At 39.2% G+C, this 22,735-nt stretch overlaps 1 protein-coding gene across 4 annotated transcripts in view; it reads left to right on the top strand.

The window, feature by feature from the left end:
* The window catches only part of LOC147024120 (uncharacterized), a 160,321-nt gene extending 138,041 nt beyond the window's left edge, over positions 1–22,280 (top strand). For all 4 annotated transcript variants that reach the window (XR_015058877.1, XR_015058878.1, XM_085883704.1 and 1 more), the window contains one exon: positions 18,235–22,280. Coding sequence is in view for 2 of the 4 variants with exons in the window: in XM_085883704.1 (XP_085739830.1) it covers positions 18,235–18,251 (17 nt within the window). In the remaining 2 variants the exon portion in view is untranslated. The remainder of the gene's footprint in view (positions 1–18,234) is intronic.
* Positions 22,281–22,735: the final 455 nt, after the last annotated feature.

Below are 22,735 nucleotides of genomic sequence, written 5' to 3'. Positions count from 1 at the left end.
GTAATGTTTAGCATACCCGAAACTTGTTTCTAACCTATGATTAACGTGTTGTTGGCATGTTACGCGATCGTTGCCACACATCGACAGACGTTACTTTTAAGTTACGCATAGGCTGAAAGACGTCGGTATAATGGATCGTCCTTGCGTCAGCGTCCACGGCCACGGCCAGGACACTTATTTGCAGCATTCTTCAAACTTTTCTTCGGCATGACGAGGATGTTCACACTTCGATGTCTAGCTTGGCTATGATTCAAATTGTCCATCGGCAGCGTCTATTTAAAATAGTCGAGTTTGAGCGTTTTAACACGTTCAGAAGAAACGCTTCAAATTTCCAAACCCCAGCGTCAAAAAACAAAGGCGAGTGACAGCAATTTAAATTGTTCATTGTAAACAATGAAAATAGCAGAGTGGTACCGTTTAAAAGTCGTTGAGTGTAAAAAAATTCCAATTGTGAGCGCAAGCATCTACTTTCAATAGTGGGGTTTGAGCAATTTAACACGTTCAATAGAAACGATTAAAATTTCCGAGCGCCAGCGTCAAAAAACAAAGGCGAGTGACAGCAATTTAAATCTTTCATTGTAAACAATGAAAATGGCTGAGTGGTACCGTTTAAAAGTCGTTGAGTGTAAAAAAAATCCAATTGTTGAGCGCAAGCGTCTACTTTCAATAGTGGAGATGCTGCCATTTAAATCGTTGAGTGGCAGCCTATGAACCTACCCATGGACACGCGGACGCAAGGAGGATCCATCATAACCCACACCCTCCCCCTCACACTCACCTACTACTGCCAACATGAACAAACTACTACTAATTCTAAACTAATACTAATACTAATACTGATACTGATACTGTTACTGCTGACATGGACATCGACTCAAAAAGGAACTCGAAAACACTGTTGGGTTCCCCTTTAATGAGCAGCATTTTTATATACCAATTCGCAAAACCGCTGGGAACACGTCTTTATATGGCAGTTGTAAGCTAGAAACACATTCATTTTTTTTTTGTCGACCGGAAGACGTCATTCGAATACGTCTACATACGTCGATGTGTGTTGGGACTACGTAAAGAATTGGTTCAAAGCACGTCAAACATAAGTTAGAAATAAGTTTCGCGTAAAAAAGACATTACCGCGACGTGTTTCGACTTATGAGTAGCTTATAAGTAGCCTTTGTGGACGTGTGTAAGCGTCCGCATATCGTGTGTACAACTTATCCCCATCGCATGCGGAACGTGCGTCATACGCCGAGTACGTCGTAAAATTTTGAACATGTTTAAAATTTCTTGACGTACTCTACTTACTACGACGTATGATAGCATACTTTAGCGTTCTACTCACGTATACCAAACTTATTCATACCGTATTTGACGTGCCCCCAACGTTTTAGACACATTTTTCTTAGGTCGGCATACGCTGGCAAGATCGCCAAGGTGTGACCGCGATGTTGTCACTTCCATTTCTATGGCAGTTATGATTCGAATCGTTGTGCGTCAGCCTTTTAATAGGCTACATCACGACATCGTCGGCGATGCGTGCAACGCGCTATGCCGAAGTTAGACTATCGTTGGGCATAGGTTGTGTAGGCCAACAACAGGTTCAGCATTCGTTGGTATAAGTTATCTATAACACAACGAAACGTTCTGTGTCCATTACTAATATGTTATGCATACGACCAACTCATTATGAATACGTCCGAATCTTAAAAAAAAAAAAACATCAAAAGTTCAACGTCAGCCAGCGTTTTACATGCATTTTAATACGTTGCCATCGCTGGCTAAAACGTCAAGGTGTGACCGGGCCTTTAAATCTTCTTGCTCTTTCTTTTGCTTCCATTTATTTATTGTAAAATATCATTTAATGAATTGTAAAGATCAACAGGGAAATTTTCCTTTTCTTCATCATTCAAGTAGATGTGTTCAAATAAATCCTTTTCTTTAAATATTTCATCAAATTCTTTATTAACATTAATGCGAGTTGTAATTTCTTCTTCACTAATACTTGCATCTCTGCTTTTCATACATTTGCGTTGAGTTACTTCATCAACATCAAAACCGAATGATAAAATCTTCACTCCGCTCAGATGTTTAATAATTTGTCTCGTTCCTTCTGGATTAGTTTCTATTATCCCAAGACCACCAGATTTTAGTTTCCTGAACTCACTCTTACAATGTGAATATTTTGTTGTACCAAGAGAAACCTCCTCAAATATTTGACCTTCATTCCTCAATCGCATATGTTCCTCCACTGAAATATCGTGATAATCTTCACCTTTTACTTCTCCAGGTCTTATTGCTCTAGTTGTTGTTGATACAATGCATATCACGGGGTGTTTTTTAAGTAAATTTACAATATTCTCATTTGTACTACACAAGAACCTTGATTTATGAAAGTTTTTTCCAGAAGCAGATTTACCCACAAGATTTACAATAATAGTTGTCATTTATATATGTAATTGTTTATAAAACAAAAAATATATCCCTTAATATCTCATTTTGTTTCACAACAATATATTTATATTTTTCAGTCGTGTGCTTCATGTAATCCTCAATTTTCTTTTTACTACATAATGTAGAACAATTATCTCTCAAAAAATTATTGATATCTATTGAATTTAACTTGAATAAAATAAAAGTATTAGCATTGTTTCTGATGGAACGACGAGGAAGTTGAAAGTACGATTGACTAAGATAAATACAATTACAAGAAGAATGTCTCCCTCTTGTGTAGTAGCTGTCCATTACCGTTTGGTTTCTCTCATGAACACAATCATCAAAGATAACGAGGTTCTTTTTTGATTTATCCAAATCTTGGGGAGATGGTATATCATCCATATTATCACTAAGAATACAAGTTATCGGATTTGATTTCTTTTTACATCTCTGTGTATCACAAAATAGTTGAATTATATCTTCAATGTTATAATCATTTAGGTTTTTTTGACGTTTAAATAAACCAATTATATCTTCTTTTTGAAGACCAGCATTAAAACCTTGTGAGAGTAGTTGATACTCTGGTTGAAAACTCGACTTTGTGAAAATTATTAAATTATCATAATCTAAAAAGTTGGGAGTGAGGAGCATCTTTAAAAGTCAGCAGGTTTTTCCACATCCACTTGAACCAACTATGAGACATCTTAATGAATGTGGGAGATTTTTATGGTTGTTAAATTTTATCTTATTTTCCCAAATGGGTAAAAAATCATTCATTTATATATTTGGAAAACAGGTTATTTAATTTATTATTGGCTTTTTTAGAAACTCTATATTTTATCCTAAGTTCAGGTTTAATTTCAAGATAATCCATTATTTTATTTATACAATATCTTGTGTTGATATTTCCCTGAAAATCACATCCATGAATAATATATAACAACAATCCTTTGAACATTTCTCTAATACGTTCAGTTTCTTCCCTTGTAAGGAAAGGTGTGTTATCACCCTCAGACTTTACATTCATTTCTCTAATCAATCTTGTAAAGTAATTCATTTTTGGTGTAAATCTAAAAGAATTATTTTCCTTTTTATATTTTTTATTATCATTAATTAGAAGATAATCACAGAATATACATTGTTTATAGGCTTTTGACTCTGTGTTTAATCCCCGTCTTTCACACGCAGGACAATTCTCAAATTTGTCATATGGAGAATCAGGAAAGTCTAGCATATTTATAAAGTAAAACTTTACTTAAACTGAAATTCATCTATGCTTTCAGTTGTATATTGACTCATATTTAATAATATTACCATCGATATCGATATACTTTTTTTCATTACCAGATTCAACGACAACATTTTTAATATTAAAGGTAATTTTAAAATGATCGTTAACTACTATTGAACGAAATGTCATTTCACCTGATATATTAACATCCTTTATTTCATCAGGATTTACATCTTTAGGGTTGTTGAAAAAAATACAAATTTCTCCTTGCATATTACAGATGGTCTTATCTTTTCTTTCTAAAGCTTCATCCATGAGGTTTTTATTTTTTGATACTTTTTCTTGTTTCATTGCTTTTTCTAGTTTTGAATATATTACCAGAAGGAGAGGAGAAACTTTTGTTCGAGATACTTTAATTGATGTTCTACCAGGTATACTAAAAGCCCTTCCACTGAAGGAAATTGAAGAACTCATATTATTTACCATAATTGTTTTTATCCAATAGTTGTTATATTTATCTTTGTTCAATTTTACATCCTTGACATATTTCTCAGTATCTTTAACAAATGAAGAGATTGATTGAAACTTGTCTTTTGTGTCTTGAAACATTGTATTTATTAAGTGAAAAAGTTGGAGGATAAAATGGTTTTAAGCACAGATTCACCTGTAAAATAACCTGAAAACAGGGATGACTGATCATCCCTGTTTGTTAGGGTCGCTGTATGATTTTTCTTTTCATCAAGAAAATTTTAGTTTAAGCAAAGATTTATTATATAAATATGGTGAATACAACATCCTGCGATGTTTGTAATCACAAATATAAACATTATAGAAAACACCTCCGAACCAACAAACACACATTTAATCTATTTGATAAAATATCTCCTCTTGAGTTGGAAAGAAAACATTGTGATATCTGTTCAAAGAATGTTTTGAAGAGAAGTTATAATTGACATCTTCAATCACAAAAACACAAGAAAAATGAGTTTAAAGTAAAGGGAGACTATTATATTGAAAACACTGATGGGGCATTTAAAGGGCATATAAAAATAAGGATTTTTCAATTTGGAGAACCCGGTCCATCATCAATAGCTGAATCAATTGAAATAGTGAAACCTGATGTTGAAAAAGTTATTAAAAAGACATTAAAAGAAATGAAAATTTAAAGTTTTATATGGGAGTGAAAATGAATAGAAAAAGCCTTCTCCCAATCATCAGCAAGGTTATGGAATCCATCATTGCTTCAGACATGAAATCCTTCCTCTTCTCCAATGGCTTGATTTCCAATCATCAATTTGGTTTCAGACCAGGTCACTCTACCCTGGATATGCTGCTACTGCTCTCCCATCAATGGATGGAGGTCCTCAATGCCAGACAGGAAATCCGAGCCGTATCCCTGGACATATCACGTGCTTTTGACACAGTCTGGCACCCTGCCCTACTCACCAAACTCTCTTCCCATGGTATTCAAGGCCATCTCCACTCATGGCTCGCAGACTTCCTCTCCTGTCGCAGTCAACGTGTGGCCCTAAATGGAGTTCTTTCATCCCCTCTTCCTGTGCAGGCTGGAGTTCCTCAAGGTAGCGTTCTGGGCCCTGTTCTTTTTCTGGTTTTCATCAATGATCTCTCGGACTCTCTGGAAAATCCTCTATTTCTCTTTGCCGATGACTCCACCCTCTGCCGTACCATCTGTCATCCCTCAGACCGGCAAGCAGCAGCTTCTTCGCTCACTGCAGATCTGGATAAAATCACAAACTGGTCCAACACGTGGAACATGTCTTTCAATCCACACAAATCTCACACTCTCACTATGTCTCTTCGAAAGGACCGTTTACAAAACCCCCCCATCCACTTTCTCAACAATCCTCTGGAAGAAGTCTTTTCTTTCAAGCTTCTGGGTCTCACTATCTGCCATGACCTTTCCTGGGAAAGTCACATTTCCAACCTTGCCTCAAAAGCCAGTCGCCGACTGGGAATCCTCCTTCGTGCAAAGTCCTTCCTCGGCCCTCTTGAGCTCCTGACTACTTACAAAGCTTTCGTCCGTAGCCTGATGGAGTACTGCTCTCCCCTCTGGGCTGGTGCTCCTGCCTCCCACCTTTCTCGACTTCACGCTGTCGAAACCAGAGCTTTTAAGATCATTGGCATCTCCCGCAATGAAGCTGAGTCTTTGGGCCTCTCACTCAATCACCGCAGGTTGGTCGGTGGTCTTTCTGTCTTCTACCGACTCCTCTCCAGCCTTGCCCCCCCTGCTCTCTCTGCGATTTGTCCCAACCACATTTCCACAGGGCGCTCAAGGTCCGCCAACAACCCCCTTCTGGTAAAACTACCAAAATCACGAATCACTGCTCATCTTCACTCTTTCATTCCTCTTTTTTCCCGCCTTTGGAATAAACTTCCTCACTCTATTCTTTCCCATTCTTCCCTCCAGGCTTTCAAAACAGCTGTTCACCACCACCTCTTATCTTCCCCCATCCAAATCCTCGATCTTTTCTAACCCGGATAATACTCCCAAGCCCAATTCCTTCAATTCTCCTGCTTTCCTTCCTGAAAGTCCCTGTAATGTCCATCTTCTCCTCGCCATGTTCCCCGTCCCATCCCCATCCCTCTCCCTTCCACAGTTCACCTGTGTCTGTTCCCCAATGTTTTGTCCCTCCCACTCCCACCCCTCTTGTCTCATGCCTCCTTGCTGTGAGTTGTGCGTTAGCTCTCATACGAGCCTCGACCAAGGTATACAAAAAAAAAAAAAAAAAAAAAAAAAAAAAATATATGAAAAGACAAGATGAAGAACAAACTCCTTATATGAGAACAGATCTTCATTTTATAACATCATTTCAAGATTTTTTGAATTGTGGGGTTTATGAAGAACTATCACAACAAGAGGAGGATGTTGATAATACAGTGTTAGGAAGTGGATTCAATATTAAAAAAATCATCTTTTTAGATATACACATTCTAAAATCAAACCCTCTTAAAGCTTCTTCTTATATTAAATTACCAAAAGAAATAAAACTAAAGAAGGCAGTTGTTAATATTAAGAACAATGATAATAAATGTTTTCTCTGGTCTGTTCTTGCTCACTTTCATCCACCAAAATGTAATTCAGAAAGAGTAAAACAATATATGAAATATGAGAATACCTTGGACATTAAAGATTTTAAATTCCCAATGCCACTAACAGATATTCCTAAATTTGAGAAAAAGAATAATCTTTCTATTAATGTATATGGATTAACGGATATAAACAAAGTTCAAATATTAAAAATTTCAAACAACTATAAAAATGAAGAAACACACATTGATCTTTTATATTTTAGTGTTGGAAATAATTCACATTACAGATACATCAATAATTTATCAAGATTAATCTCTTCTCAGGTATTCAGAACAGCAAACAAAATATATCCTTGTAAGCGATGTCTTAATTCATTTCATACAAAAGAACGATTAGAACAACATTCAAAATATTGTAGTAATCATAAATCAGCTGTAATTACAATGCCTAAACCTGGTGAAAAGATTTCTTTTGAAGAATATAATAAATCTATCATGCACCCATTTGTGATATACGCTGATTTTGAATGTATCCTTAAAAAGATAAATACTGCTTCTCCTAATCCAAAAGAATCATATACAAATAAATATCAAAAACATATTCCTTGTGGTTTCTGTTATTATATCAAATCATCTGTTGGAGAAAAGTATAACAAACTTGAACATTATAGTGGAAAAAAATCTTCACAAGACTTTGTAAAACGATTAGAAAAGGATTGTATAAGACTCACTAAATTAATGAAAGAAACAAATGAACCGATGAAATTAACCAAAGAAGAAAAATTAGAATTTAGAAAGAACAATATCTGTCATATTTGTGAGGGGGAAATTAAGGAGTCTAAAGTTAGGGATCATTGTCATCTTACTGGTAAATATAGAGGTCCCGCTCATTCCTGTTGTAATCTTAATTATAAATTACCTTCTTTTATTCCAGTCTTTCTTCACAACAGCGTCAACTATGATGCACATATATTTATAAATGAACTTTCAAAAACACCAGTGAATATTTCTGCCATAACAAACACAAGTCAAAAGTATATTTCATTTCCAAAAATGATATTCGCAAAACCTTTAACTCGTATTAGGTTTCTAGATTCTTACAAGTTTATGGGAACACCACTAGCCTACCTCGCATCAAATCTAAGTCTTATTGAAAAAATAAATAAAACAAAGGTAAATAAAACAAATAAGCAAATCAATTTAAAAAGTAGTAAGTTAGAGGATGTAAAGAAAAAAAATGAATATCCTTGAATGGACTGAAAACTTTGATGGTTATCAATTGAACAATGAAAAAACAATTTACTATAATCTCAAAATGATATGTGGCTCAGGAAGTGGTCAAACAAGAGCATTAAGAGAAGTTTATCATTTCATAATGGCACAAAAGGGGTATCTTAAAAAATATGAAGATTCAAATGTTTTGTTTTTCAATATTTTAGATGGGGATTATTGTGCAAAGAAAATTAAACTGTTGAAGGAATTTGAGAATGAACAAATCTTTATAGGTTCAATGAGTGAGCTAAACAATATGCATCAGTTATTTGATAAAGAGTGTCCCGAGGCTTAGACGTTTCAGATATTTCTTTAGCATCACCTTTAACAAATCACATTACTACTTTGCTACTTGAACAAATCTTTATCTTATTGCATGGGTTATTTGAAAAAAAGTATCCCCAGGTTAAAAGGGGAGACAAATAAATATACCTTTGGATAAAAAGGGGGTTTATTTTTAGGAAAAAAAAATATGAATCGCTGAAAATCCCCCATTCATTTACATGGGGAAAAGTGAGCCAGAACCAGTATATTCACCCTACTAACGAGGGTGTGTAGAGCGAAAACACGCGTTTCTGCATTAGAATAATGATTCGGAACAGAAAGTGTGCAAAATGTGCAGATAACAAGATTTGGGTTCAATGTGCTACTGCTCAGAAAATAAGACTGTTTTTGCATGAATATTGTTCCTGGTGTAATGTGTGTTGTTTTGCTTCGGAAAAGATAAGGGGAACACTATTTGAAAAACATGTCTATTAAGAAAATCGGACTGGACTGGTTTTGCATAGATACGGTTCCTGGTATAACACATATTGTTTTGCTGAGTACAAGGAAAAGTACACAATATTTGATAAAACATGCGTTTCCACATTAGAATAATGATTCAGAACAGAAAGCAAGCAAAATGTTCACAGAACAATATTTTCTGTCAAAAATTATTCTGTTCAGAAAATAAGTGTTTTTCAACGAACAATATGTGATGTGTGTAATATGTGATGTTTTGATGAGTATATGCTGATGGGCACACTATTTCATGAAACACAATCGTTTCTGCATTTAAATAGTGATTGGGAACAAAAAGACTTCAAAATGTGCAGAGAACAAGCTTTTGGGTCAAAAACGCTCTGAATAAAATCGACTTTTTGTATGAATAATGTTCCTTGTACGAGTATAACACGTCATATTTTGATTAGTACAAGCTAAGGTGCATCCTGTTTCATGAAGCAATCGTTACTGCATTAACATAGTGATTCGGAACAAAAGGAGTGCAAAATGTGAAGAGAAAAAGGTTTTGAGTCAAAAATGCTTCTGTTAAGAAAATAGGACTGTTTTTGCATTCTTAATGTTCCTTGCGTAATATGGGATGTTTTGAATAGTACAAGCTAAGGTGCACACTATTTGATGAAGCACATGCATTTCTGCTTTAGAATCGTGATTTGGGGGGGGGGGGCATCAAGCATCCAAAATATTGAAAGAACATGAGTTTGGGTGAAAAATGCTTCTCCTTAGAAAATAGGACTGTTTTTGCAGGAATAATATTCCTTGTGTAATATGTGATGTTTGATTAGTACAAGCTAAAGTTCACAAAATTTTGATCAACCATGCGTTTTTGCATTAGAATAGTGATTTGGAACAAAAATGGTATAAAATTTTTGGGGAACAAGATTTTGGGTCAAAAACTCTTCTCTTAATAAAATAGGACTGTTTTTACATTCTTTATGTTCCTTATGTAATATTGTTACGGATTTGGACGTTTACTGCACTCAACATACAGGTCCTATAGCTCAGTTATATCGATAAGTAAATGTGGATAGATTGCTCCCTTTTCCCTTGTCTAATGGGTAATTAAAGGTTCCTGCGCTGTGGAGTTATTTTAATAGTCAGGTTTTCTTTTCTTTTATTTATACACTACCATCAACGCCAGCGTCATCTTCCCCTCGCTCTGCTCGACGCCATTGTCTACGTGTGTTCGATCACGTACGGGGGGTGGAGATTTCCTTCACCTCAGATCGAGACTCCTCCCAGAAGGGCAGGGGCGTGCCCCTTGTCCAACCAGGAACCTCATCACCTCAGATCAAGACTCCGCCCAGAAGGGCAAGCGCGTGCCCCTTGTCCAACCAGGAAGCTCATCACCTCAGATCGAGACTCCTCCCAGAATGGCAGGGGCGTTCCCCTTGTCCAACCAGGAAGCTCAGCACCTCAGGCTGGCTCCGCCTTAGCCAGATAGAGTGTTTGGCCCCGGCCAATCGGGAGGCCACGACGAGTCGTCCGAGAACGGACCGTCCAATGAGGAGGCGAGTGGTGAAAAAAGGTCTCTCATGCCTGAGCACAAAAAGGGGGTGGTCTGGACGAGGGAGAAAAGAGAGACTGTGTGCTCATGGCAGCAGCATTCGCGAGTTCAGAGGATCGTGTGTGAGACATCCCTGGTGGGAGAGGGCGTTTCAGTCCAGGCAGTTTCGAACCTGGCATCCAGGGCCAATGAGTGGTCATCGATGAGGGCCCGGCAGACGGTCGTGGTTGTGGGTTCGAGTCCCATCACCCCACCCCCCCCCCCAAGATCGCGAAGACCACATGAGGTGGACAGGTCCAAGACAGGCCTCAATAAAGACCGCTTTTGGTCCGATTCTCGTGTGTGTGTGTGTGTGTGTGTGTGTGTGTGTGTGTGTGTGTGTGCACCAGTCAGTTAAGTAGGAAATTGTATAAGTGCCGTGCTGTACATACGTGCCTTCTATATTCGGATAACTCTGCCCTTCTGTGTTCCCCTCCCTGCCTATTGTTAATAAATATCCCCATTTGTGAAATATATCAGCTTGTTCGTGTCCTTTCCTCCTTTGGCTTAGTGTGCTGCATGTTGGAAAATTAGCAAGGCCATTGTGCTGCTGGAAAGGGGACATTTGGACCAACGGGGCTTTGATGACCGTCCGCTCGGGTCACACACGGTTCGAGTGTGCTCGTGGCTCATTCCGTATGGGTGCCGTCGAGGGTCTGGAAACTCGGTAAATCGCCACGTGGATCTCTAGGTATTTTGAAAATTGGCAAATAACCATGTACAACGTGGTAGAAATATTGACGCTTCACGGTCCGATAAGGGACCCGTACTTTTCGGAGTTTTCTGAAAAGGTACGATCTAAATTCCGGGTGATCGGTGGAGTCGACTCTGCTGCTCCATCTAGCGGTCATGCTCGCTGCTGATACCTGGCCCCGTAACAATATGTATGCCTGGTGTTGGCTTAATGGTTTGGGTGGTTGGCTTGGGATCCTAGGATATAGAGTTCAAATCCCACTCAGGTGTTGAATTAATACCAGGTGGGGTTGACTGCCTGTCTTCCTTCCGAGGTGGGCAAAAATGAGTGCCAGCATGCTGTTATCCTGTGTCGGAGTGGCGTCCCATCCAGTATTGTGCCCAATAGCCAAGGAGACTGCTGAGGCAGCACCAATGCTCTGCACAGAGTATGGTCCCAGTGGATGGATGAATGGATGTAATATGTGATGTTTTGATTAATACAAGCTATGGTGCAGATTATTTTGATGAAATACACACATTTATGCATCAAAAATAGTGATTTGGAACAAAAAAAAGTGTAAAATGTTCAGAGAACCAGCTTTTGAGTCAAAAATGCTTCTCTGAATGAAATAGAACTGCTTTTGCATTCCTTATGTTCCCTGTTTAATATGTGATGTCTTGACTAATACAAGCTAAGGTGCACACTATTTCATAAGACACATACGTTCTGCATTGGAAGAGTGATTGGGAATAAAGAGCATGCAAAATGTTTGCAGAATAAGCTTTTGGGTCAAAAATGCTTCTGTTTAGAAAATAGGAGTTTTTGTATGAATAATGTTCCTTGTTTTTACGGAATAATAAAAATATTGTATAAATCCTATATGAATGGAAATGTTAAGTTTTGTGTTCAAGACATGATTCTGATAATTCTGGGGCAGAGGTAACTTGAGTTTCAGTGAATTAATTAAATGAGATGTAAAGGCCCGGTCTCACCTTGACGTTTTAGCCAACGTATGCCGATTTTTGAATTTTTTTTCTAAAACGCTGGCACACGTTGAATACGTTATGGGTAAGTTTTGATAACATTGAGAGCACGCTGAAAAACACTGCCATACGTCGTTGTACGTTGGCTTTAAACGTTGTACTTTTCGGTTGTCCTCAAATTTTTTCATGCTTGAAATTTCACGACGTATACCGGCGTATGACTCACACGTTCCGCTACGCTGGCCACAAGTTGTATGCACGGTCTGCGATCGTTGACAGACGTCAACACATGCTACTTGTAAGTTAATCATAAGTTGAGACACGCCGAGGTAATGTTTAGCGTACCTGAAACTTGTTTCTAACCTATGATTAACGTGTTGTTGGCACGTTACGCGATCGTTGCCACACATCGACAGACGTTACTTTTAAGTTACGCATAGGCTGAAAGACGTCGGTATAATGGATCGTCCTTGCGTCAGCGTCCACGGCCACGGCCAGGACACTTATTTGCAGCATTCTTCAAACTTTTCTTCGGCATGACGAGGATGTTCACACTTCGATGTCTAGCTTGGCTATGATTCAAATTGTCCATCGGCAGCGTCGAGTTTGAGCGTTTTAACACGTTCAGAAGAAACGCTTCAAATTTCCAAACCCCAGCGTCAAAAAACAAAGGCGAGTGACAGCAATTTAAATCGTTCATTGTAAACAATGAAAATAGCTGAGTGGTACCGTTTAAAAGTCGTTGAGTGTAAAAAAAATCCAATTGTTGAGCGCAAGCGTCTACTTTCAATAGTGGGGTTTGAGCGATTTAACACGTTCAATAGAAACGATTAAAATTTCCGAGCGCCAGCGTCAAAAAACAAAGGCGAGTGACAGCAATTTAAATCGTTCATTGTAAACAATGAAAATGGCTGAGTGGTACCGTTTAAAAGTCGTTGAGTGTAAAAAAAATCCAATTGTTGAGCCAAGCGTCTACTTTCAATAGTGGAGATGCAGCCATTTAAATCGTTGAGTGGCAGCCTATGAACCTACCCGTGGACACGCGGGCGCAAGGAGGATCCATCATAACCCACACCCTCCCCCTCACACTCACCTACTACTGCCAACATGAACAAACTACTACTAATACTAATACTAATACTAATACTAATACGAATGCTGATACTGATACTGTTACTGCTGACATGGACATCGACTCAAAAAGGAACTCGAAAACACTGTTGGGTTCCCCTTTTATGAGCAGCATTTTTATATACCAATTCCCAAAACCGCTGGGAACACGTCTTTATATGGCAGTTGTAAGCTAGAAACACATTCATTTTTTTTTTTTTTTGTTGACCGGAAGACGTCATTGGAATACGTCTACATACGTCGATGTGTGTTGGGACTACGTAAAGAATTGGTTCAAAGCACGTCAAACATAAGTTAGAAATAAGTTTCGCGTAAAAAAGACATTACCGCGACGTGTTTCGACTTATGAGTAGCTTATAAGTAGCCTTTGTGAACGTGTGTAAGCGTCCACATATCGTGTGTAAAACTTATCCCCATCGCATGCGGAACGTGCGTCATACGCCGAGTACGTCGTAAAATTTTGAACATGTTTAAAATTTCTTGACGTACTCTACTTACTACGACGTATGAGAGCATACTTTAGCGTTCTACTCACGTATACCAAACTTACTCATACCGTATTTGACGTGCCCCCAACGTTTTAGACACATTTTTCTTAGGTCGGCATACGCTGGCAAGATCGCCAAGGTGTGACCGCGATGTTGTCACTTCCATGTCTACGGCAGCTATGATTCGAATCGTTGTGCGTCAGCCTTTTAATAGGCTACATCACGACATCGTCGCCGATGCGTGCAACGCGCTATGCCGAAGTTAGACTATCGTTCGGCATCGGTTGTGTAGGCCAACAACAGGTTCAGCATTCGTTGGTATAAGTTATCTATTACACAACGAAACGTTCTGTGTCCATTACTAATATGTTATGCATACGACCAACTCGTTATGAATACATCCGAATCTTAAAAAAAAAAACATCAAAAGTTCAACGTCAGCCAGCGTTTTACATACATTTTAATACGTTGCCATCGCTGGCTAAAACGTCAAGGTGTGACCGGGCCTTAAAGTGGGACAAAGGATTCGTGCACAGACATCGGGATGCATCATTGGCATCATGACATTGAAAGGGATTGTCAACGGAACTTTGAAGATGACTGGTGTTGTGGCTGTGTGCTTTGGTCAACAGGGGAGTTACACTGTGTGATCAATTTTGATGAAAGTTTTGTTATGGAAACCGACACTCTCGATCAATGGTTAAGCTGTTGTCAATCTTTGGATTCAGACAAGAGTGTCACCTTGCTTTGAGAATGACTTTGCGATTTTGCCAGAAAAAGGTGAGACGAGCAGCGATTGGCAGAAGGAGGAGAAGATGCGACTCAGAGGTGATCTTTGAGGTGGCCCAGAGATCCAGCTCTAGCAGTGTATGGAGCTTTGGAATGGCGGAGTGCTGGGCAAACAGTGGGAGATGGGCAGCAATGGTCTTGTGGGCTTAAGTATTGAGCACACGGTGACCACTGATCTGGTTATTGATCCCATGTGCCAGGCTGGTGTACAGCTTCACTCCTGCTGGCCGATCGGTTGTGCTTACAAAGAGCCAACACAGTATGCCAGCATGCTTCCCTTGGCAGTTGAACGCCAATGTCACTCCCTCAATCTACCTTCTGCCTTCTCATGGTTCGGCTGGAGATATGGTGAGATCCATAGTGTGTGATCATTCCCGTGGGGCACACTCACTCTCTACACTCACATTTGATCGCTCATCTGCAAGCTTCGTCTCTGCATGGCCATTCATTTTCATACTCACTTCATCTACACGGCAAAACTACAAGCTTGTTTTCACACGGAAAAAAGGTTCACAGATCTGCATGCTTGATTCGACACAGTAGGTTTAATTGCACGTTCGGACAGGGGTAGATCTAAACTTTGGTTCACAGCACAAATCCTGGTAAAAGTGGGTGTATTAAAATGTAAGTGTGAAGTTGCCTTTGTCAAAAGAAAAAAATGCTTTTGTGAAGAGTTGTTGAAGTATTTGAAACTGTATTGACGTATATGGTGTAACTTTGATTAAACATTGACCATGACTTGTACTTTCCTGTGCGGAAGTTTACAGTTACTGATGAACTATTGATTTAATTGTGACTGCATTATTGCTGATTGATATCAGTGCATTTTAGCAGTGGGTTTTAAATAAATTGCATTGAGTAGTTCCTTCTGTTGTACAATACATGGCCAATAGTATGTGGACACCTACTCATCCAACATCTCATTCCAAAATCATGGGCATTAATATTGAGTTGGTCCCCCCTTTGCTGCTATAACAGCCTCCACTCTTCTGGGAAGGTTTTTCACTAGATTTTGGAACATTGCTGCGGGGATTTGCTTCCATTCAGCAACAAGAGCATTCGTGAGGTCGGGCACCGATGTTGGGCAATGAGGTCTGGTTCGCAGCTGGTGTTGCAATTCATCCCAAAGGTGTTCGATGAGTTTGAGGTCGGGGCTCTGTGCAGGCCAGTCAAGTTCTTCCACACCCGTCTCGACAAACCATTACTGTACGGACCTCACTTTGTGCATGGGGGCATTGTCATGCTGAAACAGGAAAAGGCCTCCCCAAACTGTTGCCACAAAGTTGGAAGCACAGAATCGTCTCGAATGTCATTGTATGCTGTAGGGTTAAGATTTCCCTTCACTGGAACTAAGGGGCCTAGCCCAAGCCATGAAAAGCAGCTCCAGACCATTAATCCTCTTCCACCAAACTTTACAGTTGGCACTATGTATTCGGGCAGGTAGCATTCTCCTGGCATCCGCCAAACCCAGATTCGTCCGTTAGACTGCCAAATGGTGAAGCGCGATTCATCACTCCAGAGAACACGTTTCCACTGCTCCAGGGTCCAATGGCGGTGAGCTTTACCCCACTGCAGCCGGAAGCTTGGCATTACGCATGGTGATCTTCGGCGTGTGGCTGCTCAGCCACGGAAACCCATTTCTTGAAACACTCGATGAACAGTGCTTGCTGCTGATGTTGCTGATGCGAGTGTTGCAACCGATGTCAATGACAGATAATTTTTCTGCGCTTGGTGCTTCAGCACTCGGCGGTCCTGTTCTGTGAGCTTATGTGGCCTACCACTTCGCGGCTGAGCTGTTGTTGCTCCTGTCTGGGCATAATCACCATCCAGATATGTCCAGAGAGAGAGAGAGAGAGAGAGAAAGAAAGAGAGATAAAGAGATGGGGGGTTTGTAACATTGTATTTTGTTATATAAATGGTATAGTATTAATTTGTGATTTGATTGATGCTGTGTGGAATGAAAATATAGAGAGATTGAGTTTAAAAGAGATTCAGTAAAGAATGTGAGTGATTCCACCCGTGACATTTGCAGAATCGTTATATGACATGATTGAAATACTTCATGAGTCTTTGTAATATTGTATTTCGTTAAATGAATGGTGTAGTATTAATTTGTGATTGGAATGATGCTGTTTGGAATGAAAATATAGAGAGATTGAGTTTAAAGCAGAATGAGGAAATCATGTGAGGGTTTCTAGCCGTGACGTTGGCAGATTCGGCATTTGTGGTTTCATCATTTTTTGCCCAAATCCTTCAGGAACCGACTGTCCAGCCCTTCCTGAGTATAGATAGCATCGTCAGGTCAAATATATTTTGCTTTGATTCTCACAAAGAGCAACTATATAACTTTTTATAAAGAATACCCAATTCAAATAAAATAACCAATTACTTTACAAATGGTCATAAGGACAAAGAAAAACGTGATCACTCATATGCTGCAGAGGTTGAAAGTTAAAATCTCCACCACCCATCATAATCGTAAGATACGGAACGAAACCTTGCCTCCACGGAGCCCATAACCAAGCACGCAGGCATGCGCGCGCACACACACACACACACACACACACACACACACACACACACACACACACACACACACACACACACACACACACACACACACACACACACACATACACACACACACACACACACACACACACCTGTGGAGAGTCTCTTACAGATTAAAATCTACCCATATGTGTTATGTACTACTACCTTGTAGCAAGTGCCGACTGTACATCCCGATCGGGACATGAACTGTACCGCTATCAACTGTAGTAGTGCAGCGCACTTGACATGTGACTTCAGCATTCCAATGAAATGGTTTATAAGGAACGGCTGGCTTGGCAGGTGATAGCAAGCTGATTGGTAATGCCACAAACTCACAAAAAATGAAACCGCCAATTTATTAATATTTTCAGGTTTGGATCTACATTTTGAGCTATTTAGTCCTCCAAACTCAAATTATATTTTGATTATTTACTTGAATTAGTCCATGAGAGTCGATCATGGAAAATGGAATCGTATAATATATGAAATTGCTCCAAGCTCCTAATTTGAAAGCGATAGCACTTACAAAAGTGAAGTATACAGTGATTCATAAGTATGTAAATGAGGCTTTTGATGATATCAGTGAGGAAAGTGAAGAAAAAACATTTTGAGCGCTTTATCGTTGATAAACCATTCTGGCCTGTTCCAATTCAAGGCATTGTTGAGAAGTCTGAACAAAATGGCGAATTAAGACCCCAGCAAGGAAGAGTGAGGTTACCGAGGAGGCACGCACCTTAAGACCCGTTGAGTAAGCAAGGTGTCCAAGGATGCCCCTCATAAAGGTGTCTGAGATTGCGCCTGATAAGGCCGTTAATTATCTTCAAAAGGGGTGTTTAAATTAACCCAAACACCCAATTCTCACTAATGCACTTCCGTGGATTTCCCTTAGTATGCTTGCAAATTTTTAGGCTGCTCGGTTTCATAGTTTTGGAGTTATGGAGGAGACACACTGGCACAAACACTGACACAAACACACACACACACACACACACACACACACACACACACACACACACACACACACACACACACACACATTGACATTTATTCATGTAGATAGATTGAGGTGACACAACCAAGGCGGCCACCCTTTCCCCTCCTCTCCCCTCACCTGTCGCGATCTCCAATGGTACAGATTTTTGTGCATTGTGTGTTATCATACTTTGTTCTGGTATTCATTTGTCATCTACCAGAAGATGAAATTACGTTTTGGAGGTCATTGAAGGTTATATTTGGAGAAGATTGTATTTTCTTGGTGCCAGGTAATGATTATTCATTGGCTTATTTTCTTGTATTGACAGACACGACCAACCATTGAGCAGGCATGTAACCACAAGCGAAGGAGGGAAGAGGATGTACAGCATGGGGCATGCTCCTTAAAATGAGTGTTATTGGAGGAATGATCGAGCAAGTCGACCAGCTGCACACGTATCCAGTTGTGACAGCCTGGGCTTGATCTGTGTCCATCAGAAATCTTCGGGGTGTTCATATAGCAGACTGGCTATCACAAGAAACATTACATCTGTGCTGCAACTCAAGACAGCAAAAGCACTCCAATTCCCTTGCATCGGCGAAGTTACCATCTTTGTCATAAAATTTATACTAATTGATAAACTATGGTAAATGTATGTGCAGAAATTAAATTATTTAGTTTTTTATTGCAAATTTGCTATCTTTGTTTTTTTATTGAACGACTGAAATATCAGCTTCTCCTTGCTTCCCACGGCGATTAGCACACATCAATCAATGTCATCTGCAAATATGTACCCAGATTCAGTGTGAGACTTGACATGCATGTGAGTTTACAGAATCACTTAGTTAAGGTGAGGATAATTGTGATATTACATATTTTACTAAATGGGTTTCTGTCCTCATTAGATATCATTTACATGCACATATGATCTCTGAATGTGTAGCTTATTTCACAATTTAAAAACTTTCTTTTTTAGAGAAAATTTCCTCGTCCAGTTCATTCTTACCTCTTCTTAGCATGTTGGTCCTTGAAGTTGTACACCTTGAATTATTCTATAGTTGCCAGTAGATGGCGTGTCAGGGTAATGTATATTTACAGTTAAAAGTGGCATTTATTCATGGAATTATTATTTACCCAGGTATAATACGAGAAGCTCTTTCAAGTGTTATAATGAATCTTTACATTCAAAAGTTCACATTCAAAATATCTTTACATTGAAAAGTATTTCAGGGTGAAATGACATTAAATGTAAAGGAGCAAAAGGTCCAATTACTGAAATTAGTGAGATAGCTAAAATGGAATCGAAGGAGGACTCGAGAGGATAGTGAAGATAAATTTTTTAAAAAGAAACCACAGTATTGAGAGAGGACAAATAATGATGAGCATATTAGACGACCCGGCGGGATATACAGTATAACAGCTTTCACTATTTTGTGGCAAGCTCTGATTCCTAAAGAATTTTCGGTGTTTTTTTTCTGGAAAATTATACACTGCTCTTACTTTCCGCTAACCAGTATTTGCAATTATGAAAATCAAAAATCAATAAAAAATAGATGTTCTGTATTTGCGAAAAGTGTTCAAAGAGAGGAACAAACAGAAACTATTGCAGGGAGAGATGGATAGGGTATTTGGCCTTTTTTTTTTTAAGTTCCACATTTCACTTCATTCTAGAAGGTATTATGTTTGATTAATGAAAAGGTGTTGCGCTATGTTTGATTGAAATGTTCACTTCAGAAAGGAGGTCAGTTATTAAATGAGTAAATTTAACCTTTTAGTTAAAGCTATTGTCAGAAAGCTGCTTCAACACTGGAGAGTCTGACAGTTCACTCAGGCCAACTGTCAGGAAATGCAAACTGCCCCCTTACTTCAGGACTGGTCTTACATCTTCACCTCCTCTAATATTATTGCCACCTGGAAATTCTTACAGAAAAGCCTGTTTCCCTTATATACAGATTTATCCCACGTCATCTGCACTTATCACACCCATCCTCATCCATGGTACACTGAGTCCTGTGATGAGGGAGTTGCCTTCAAATAACTTGCCTTTTCTTCCTGAAAGATAAATCCCGTCAAAAGCAACCTCAGATCATTCTGCAACAACTGGTAGTCAGGAGAATGCAACAGGCTGTTTCAGGCTTTTTGACCAGTTGTGACGACGAGCCTAAAGCCTGAAACAAATGTAGTGAAAAAAAAACTGTCAATGCTCCCCCTCTACCGCTTCCCTCATCTCGTGAGAAGACAAAATTCCCCAAGTTTGTGTTTACTTCCAAATCTTGTGTACCGTACCCAACCCTTCGTTCCCTATTCCTACCCCACCATCTCAGCTGAGAAGATGGAGAAGTTTCTCATCTGAGAAGGTGAGAAGATGGCAAGACTTGACTCCGATTCTGCAACAGGCCCGGACGGTATCATTGTATGTGTCCTAAAACTTATTCTGCTTCTATTGTTCATCCACATATTGTTCTGTTCATCCTCCGATTTATTCTAGGTCACCTTCCATCCACTTGAAAATCAGCCAAAATCACTGCATTTCACAAAACGGCACAAAAACGGATGCACTTAACTACAGGTCTGTTGGCTTACTTGCAAATATAAGCAAGGTCATAGAATGTATCATTGCAGTTGAAATCAAGTCCTTCCTGTTGTCCAACGGCTTGATCTCAGACCACCATTTTGGATTGAGACAGTCACTGCACCCTTGATATTCTGCTTCTACTCTCCAACCAAGAGATGGAGGCCCTCAAACTCAGCCATGAGATCAGCGCCATCTTTCTCGACATATCCTCAAGCATTTCACAGAGTCTGACACCCTACCCTGCTCTCCAAAGTCTCTGCCTATGACATCCAAGGCCACAACCTTTCCTGGCTTGCTGATTTTTCTCCATTCTCACAGTCATCATGTGAATCAATGGAATCTTCTTATCTCTTCTTCTCGTCATGGCTGGAGTGCCTTAAGGCACTGCTTTGGGCATTGTCCTGTTCCTCATATTCATCAAAGATCTTTTTGATTCTCCAGAAAATCCTGCATATCTCTTTGCCGATTACTCCGTAGTTAATAACGAAAATGTGGTGCTAGGTGTGTGCAGGTGTCGCACATCAATTTAATAAATATTATTGAGTAAAAATATTTAATTTGGAAATAAATATTGATCTTGTTATTACTATTATTCAGCAGAATGAGTTTTAACATGGATGAACTAAAGTTTCAAGAACTGAACCAGTGCCTGGAAGGATAGACGAGAGGAATGCGCACTAACTGCTTTCTAGTCTGCTTTTGAATCACGGCCCAGCTGTAAACTGTCACCCTGGTGTTTCGGATGCAGGGTAATACATCAATGTGTGCCATCCATCAGATGGACATTAATCCACACACCCATCTGGCACCACTGGTTGTTGGTGGACATTAAATATCCTATCGTGACATTTACAAAGAGTAGGGGGAGTTATTGGTGGAATCCTGAACAAATTCAAATTTATTGTCCAAATTAGACCCAGTTGTCTAGCCAACCGGTTCATCAAAGGCCTGAAAAAAATTGCCCCCCACAGCCGACCCCACAAAAAGTTGAGATTAGTTGTGGTTGGTAAAGATGGAGTAATTGTTGAGGTCAACAAATTTATATGAATAATAATAAATTCCACACCAATTTTTTTTCACAAAGGGAATGCCTTTCCATTCCACATTGTACAAATGCCTTTCTTGGACAACAACATTTTAATTAAGATATTCTACATTACAGGTGTGGGTGGGATAAACAAAATGGCAAGAATTGGCAGGTGGAGCATTGAAGCGATTGATAGATTGAAACAGCTAGTCATATATATATATATATATATTTCCTAACATAGAGATACAGTTTGTAGATTAAACCAAGTATTATTAAGGTTTACAGAATAAAAAAAAATGGAATATACTATATTAAATAAATAGAACTTATGTGGCTGTATCAATGTCAGCAATATTCACTCGTCGATTCATCGGAGCACTGAGGTGATTACAATACCATATTGGTGATTACTGTGCTGAATCTTTATCACACCCTTTTACTGTACGGAATCTTTATCACACCCTTTCCTTACCTGGTATCTCACAGCACTGAATACCATATTGGTGATTACTGTGCGGAATCTTTATCACACCCTTTTACCGTATGGAATCTTTATCACACCCTTTCCTTACCTGGTATCTCACAGCACTGAATACCATATTGGTGATTACTGTGTGGAATCTTTATCACACCTTTTCCTCACCTCGTCACTCATCCTGATGATTACTGCATTGATCATGGTACTATCCGTGACACTTTTACGTTTCTTTGACTCGCCGGACACGAAGAGGTCATCCGTGTTCGGTGTATCGACATGGGTACTCCTAACCCGAGGGCAGAACTGCCCGCTAGTGTAATAAATGGAGCAACTACAAATGGATTGATGAAACATTAATTTTGATATCCCTTCGCTATTCCATCATCTTTGATCTTGTGGAGAAAAAAAAATGAAATTAATGTTTTTGAAAACATTTTTAGTAGTTACTTGAGGCTGCAGTGGCGTACACATAGGAAATCATTTTTGTGCCAATTTTGTATTTGAATATAACTGCTTGATCCAGTGGAAAGCAAAACGGATGTGCAAGTTAATGTATGTGTCATGTGCAAGGGAAGGTGACGTGTATGGTTTCGCAGGTAATGCGAGGTAGTGAATGTACGGTTAGAATGGAATGCGTGATCAGGATTATGAATGTGTGACAACAGCTGAAAACCTCTCACAAGAAAGTCAAACATCTGTTGGTAAAGCGAAAAGCTGTGCGTTGAGAGTTAGAAAGTGAGGTAACA

This window comes from Eptatretus burgeri, chromosome 6 (assembly GCF_056783735.1).
Source record: "Eptatretus burgeri isolate ZD-2024b chromosome 6, Ebu_testis_v1, whole genome shotgun sequence".
Taxonomy (NCBI): Eukaryota; Metazoa; Chordata; class Myxini; order Myxiniformes; family Myxinidae; genus Eptatretus; species Eptatretus burgeri.
This window is presented reverse-complemented; position numbering and strand designations above follow the sequence as displayed.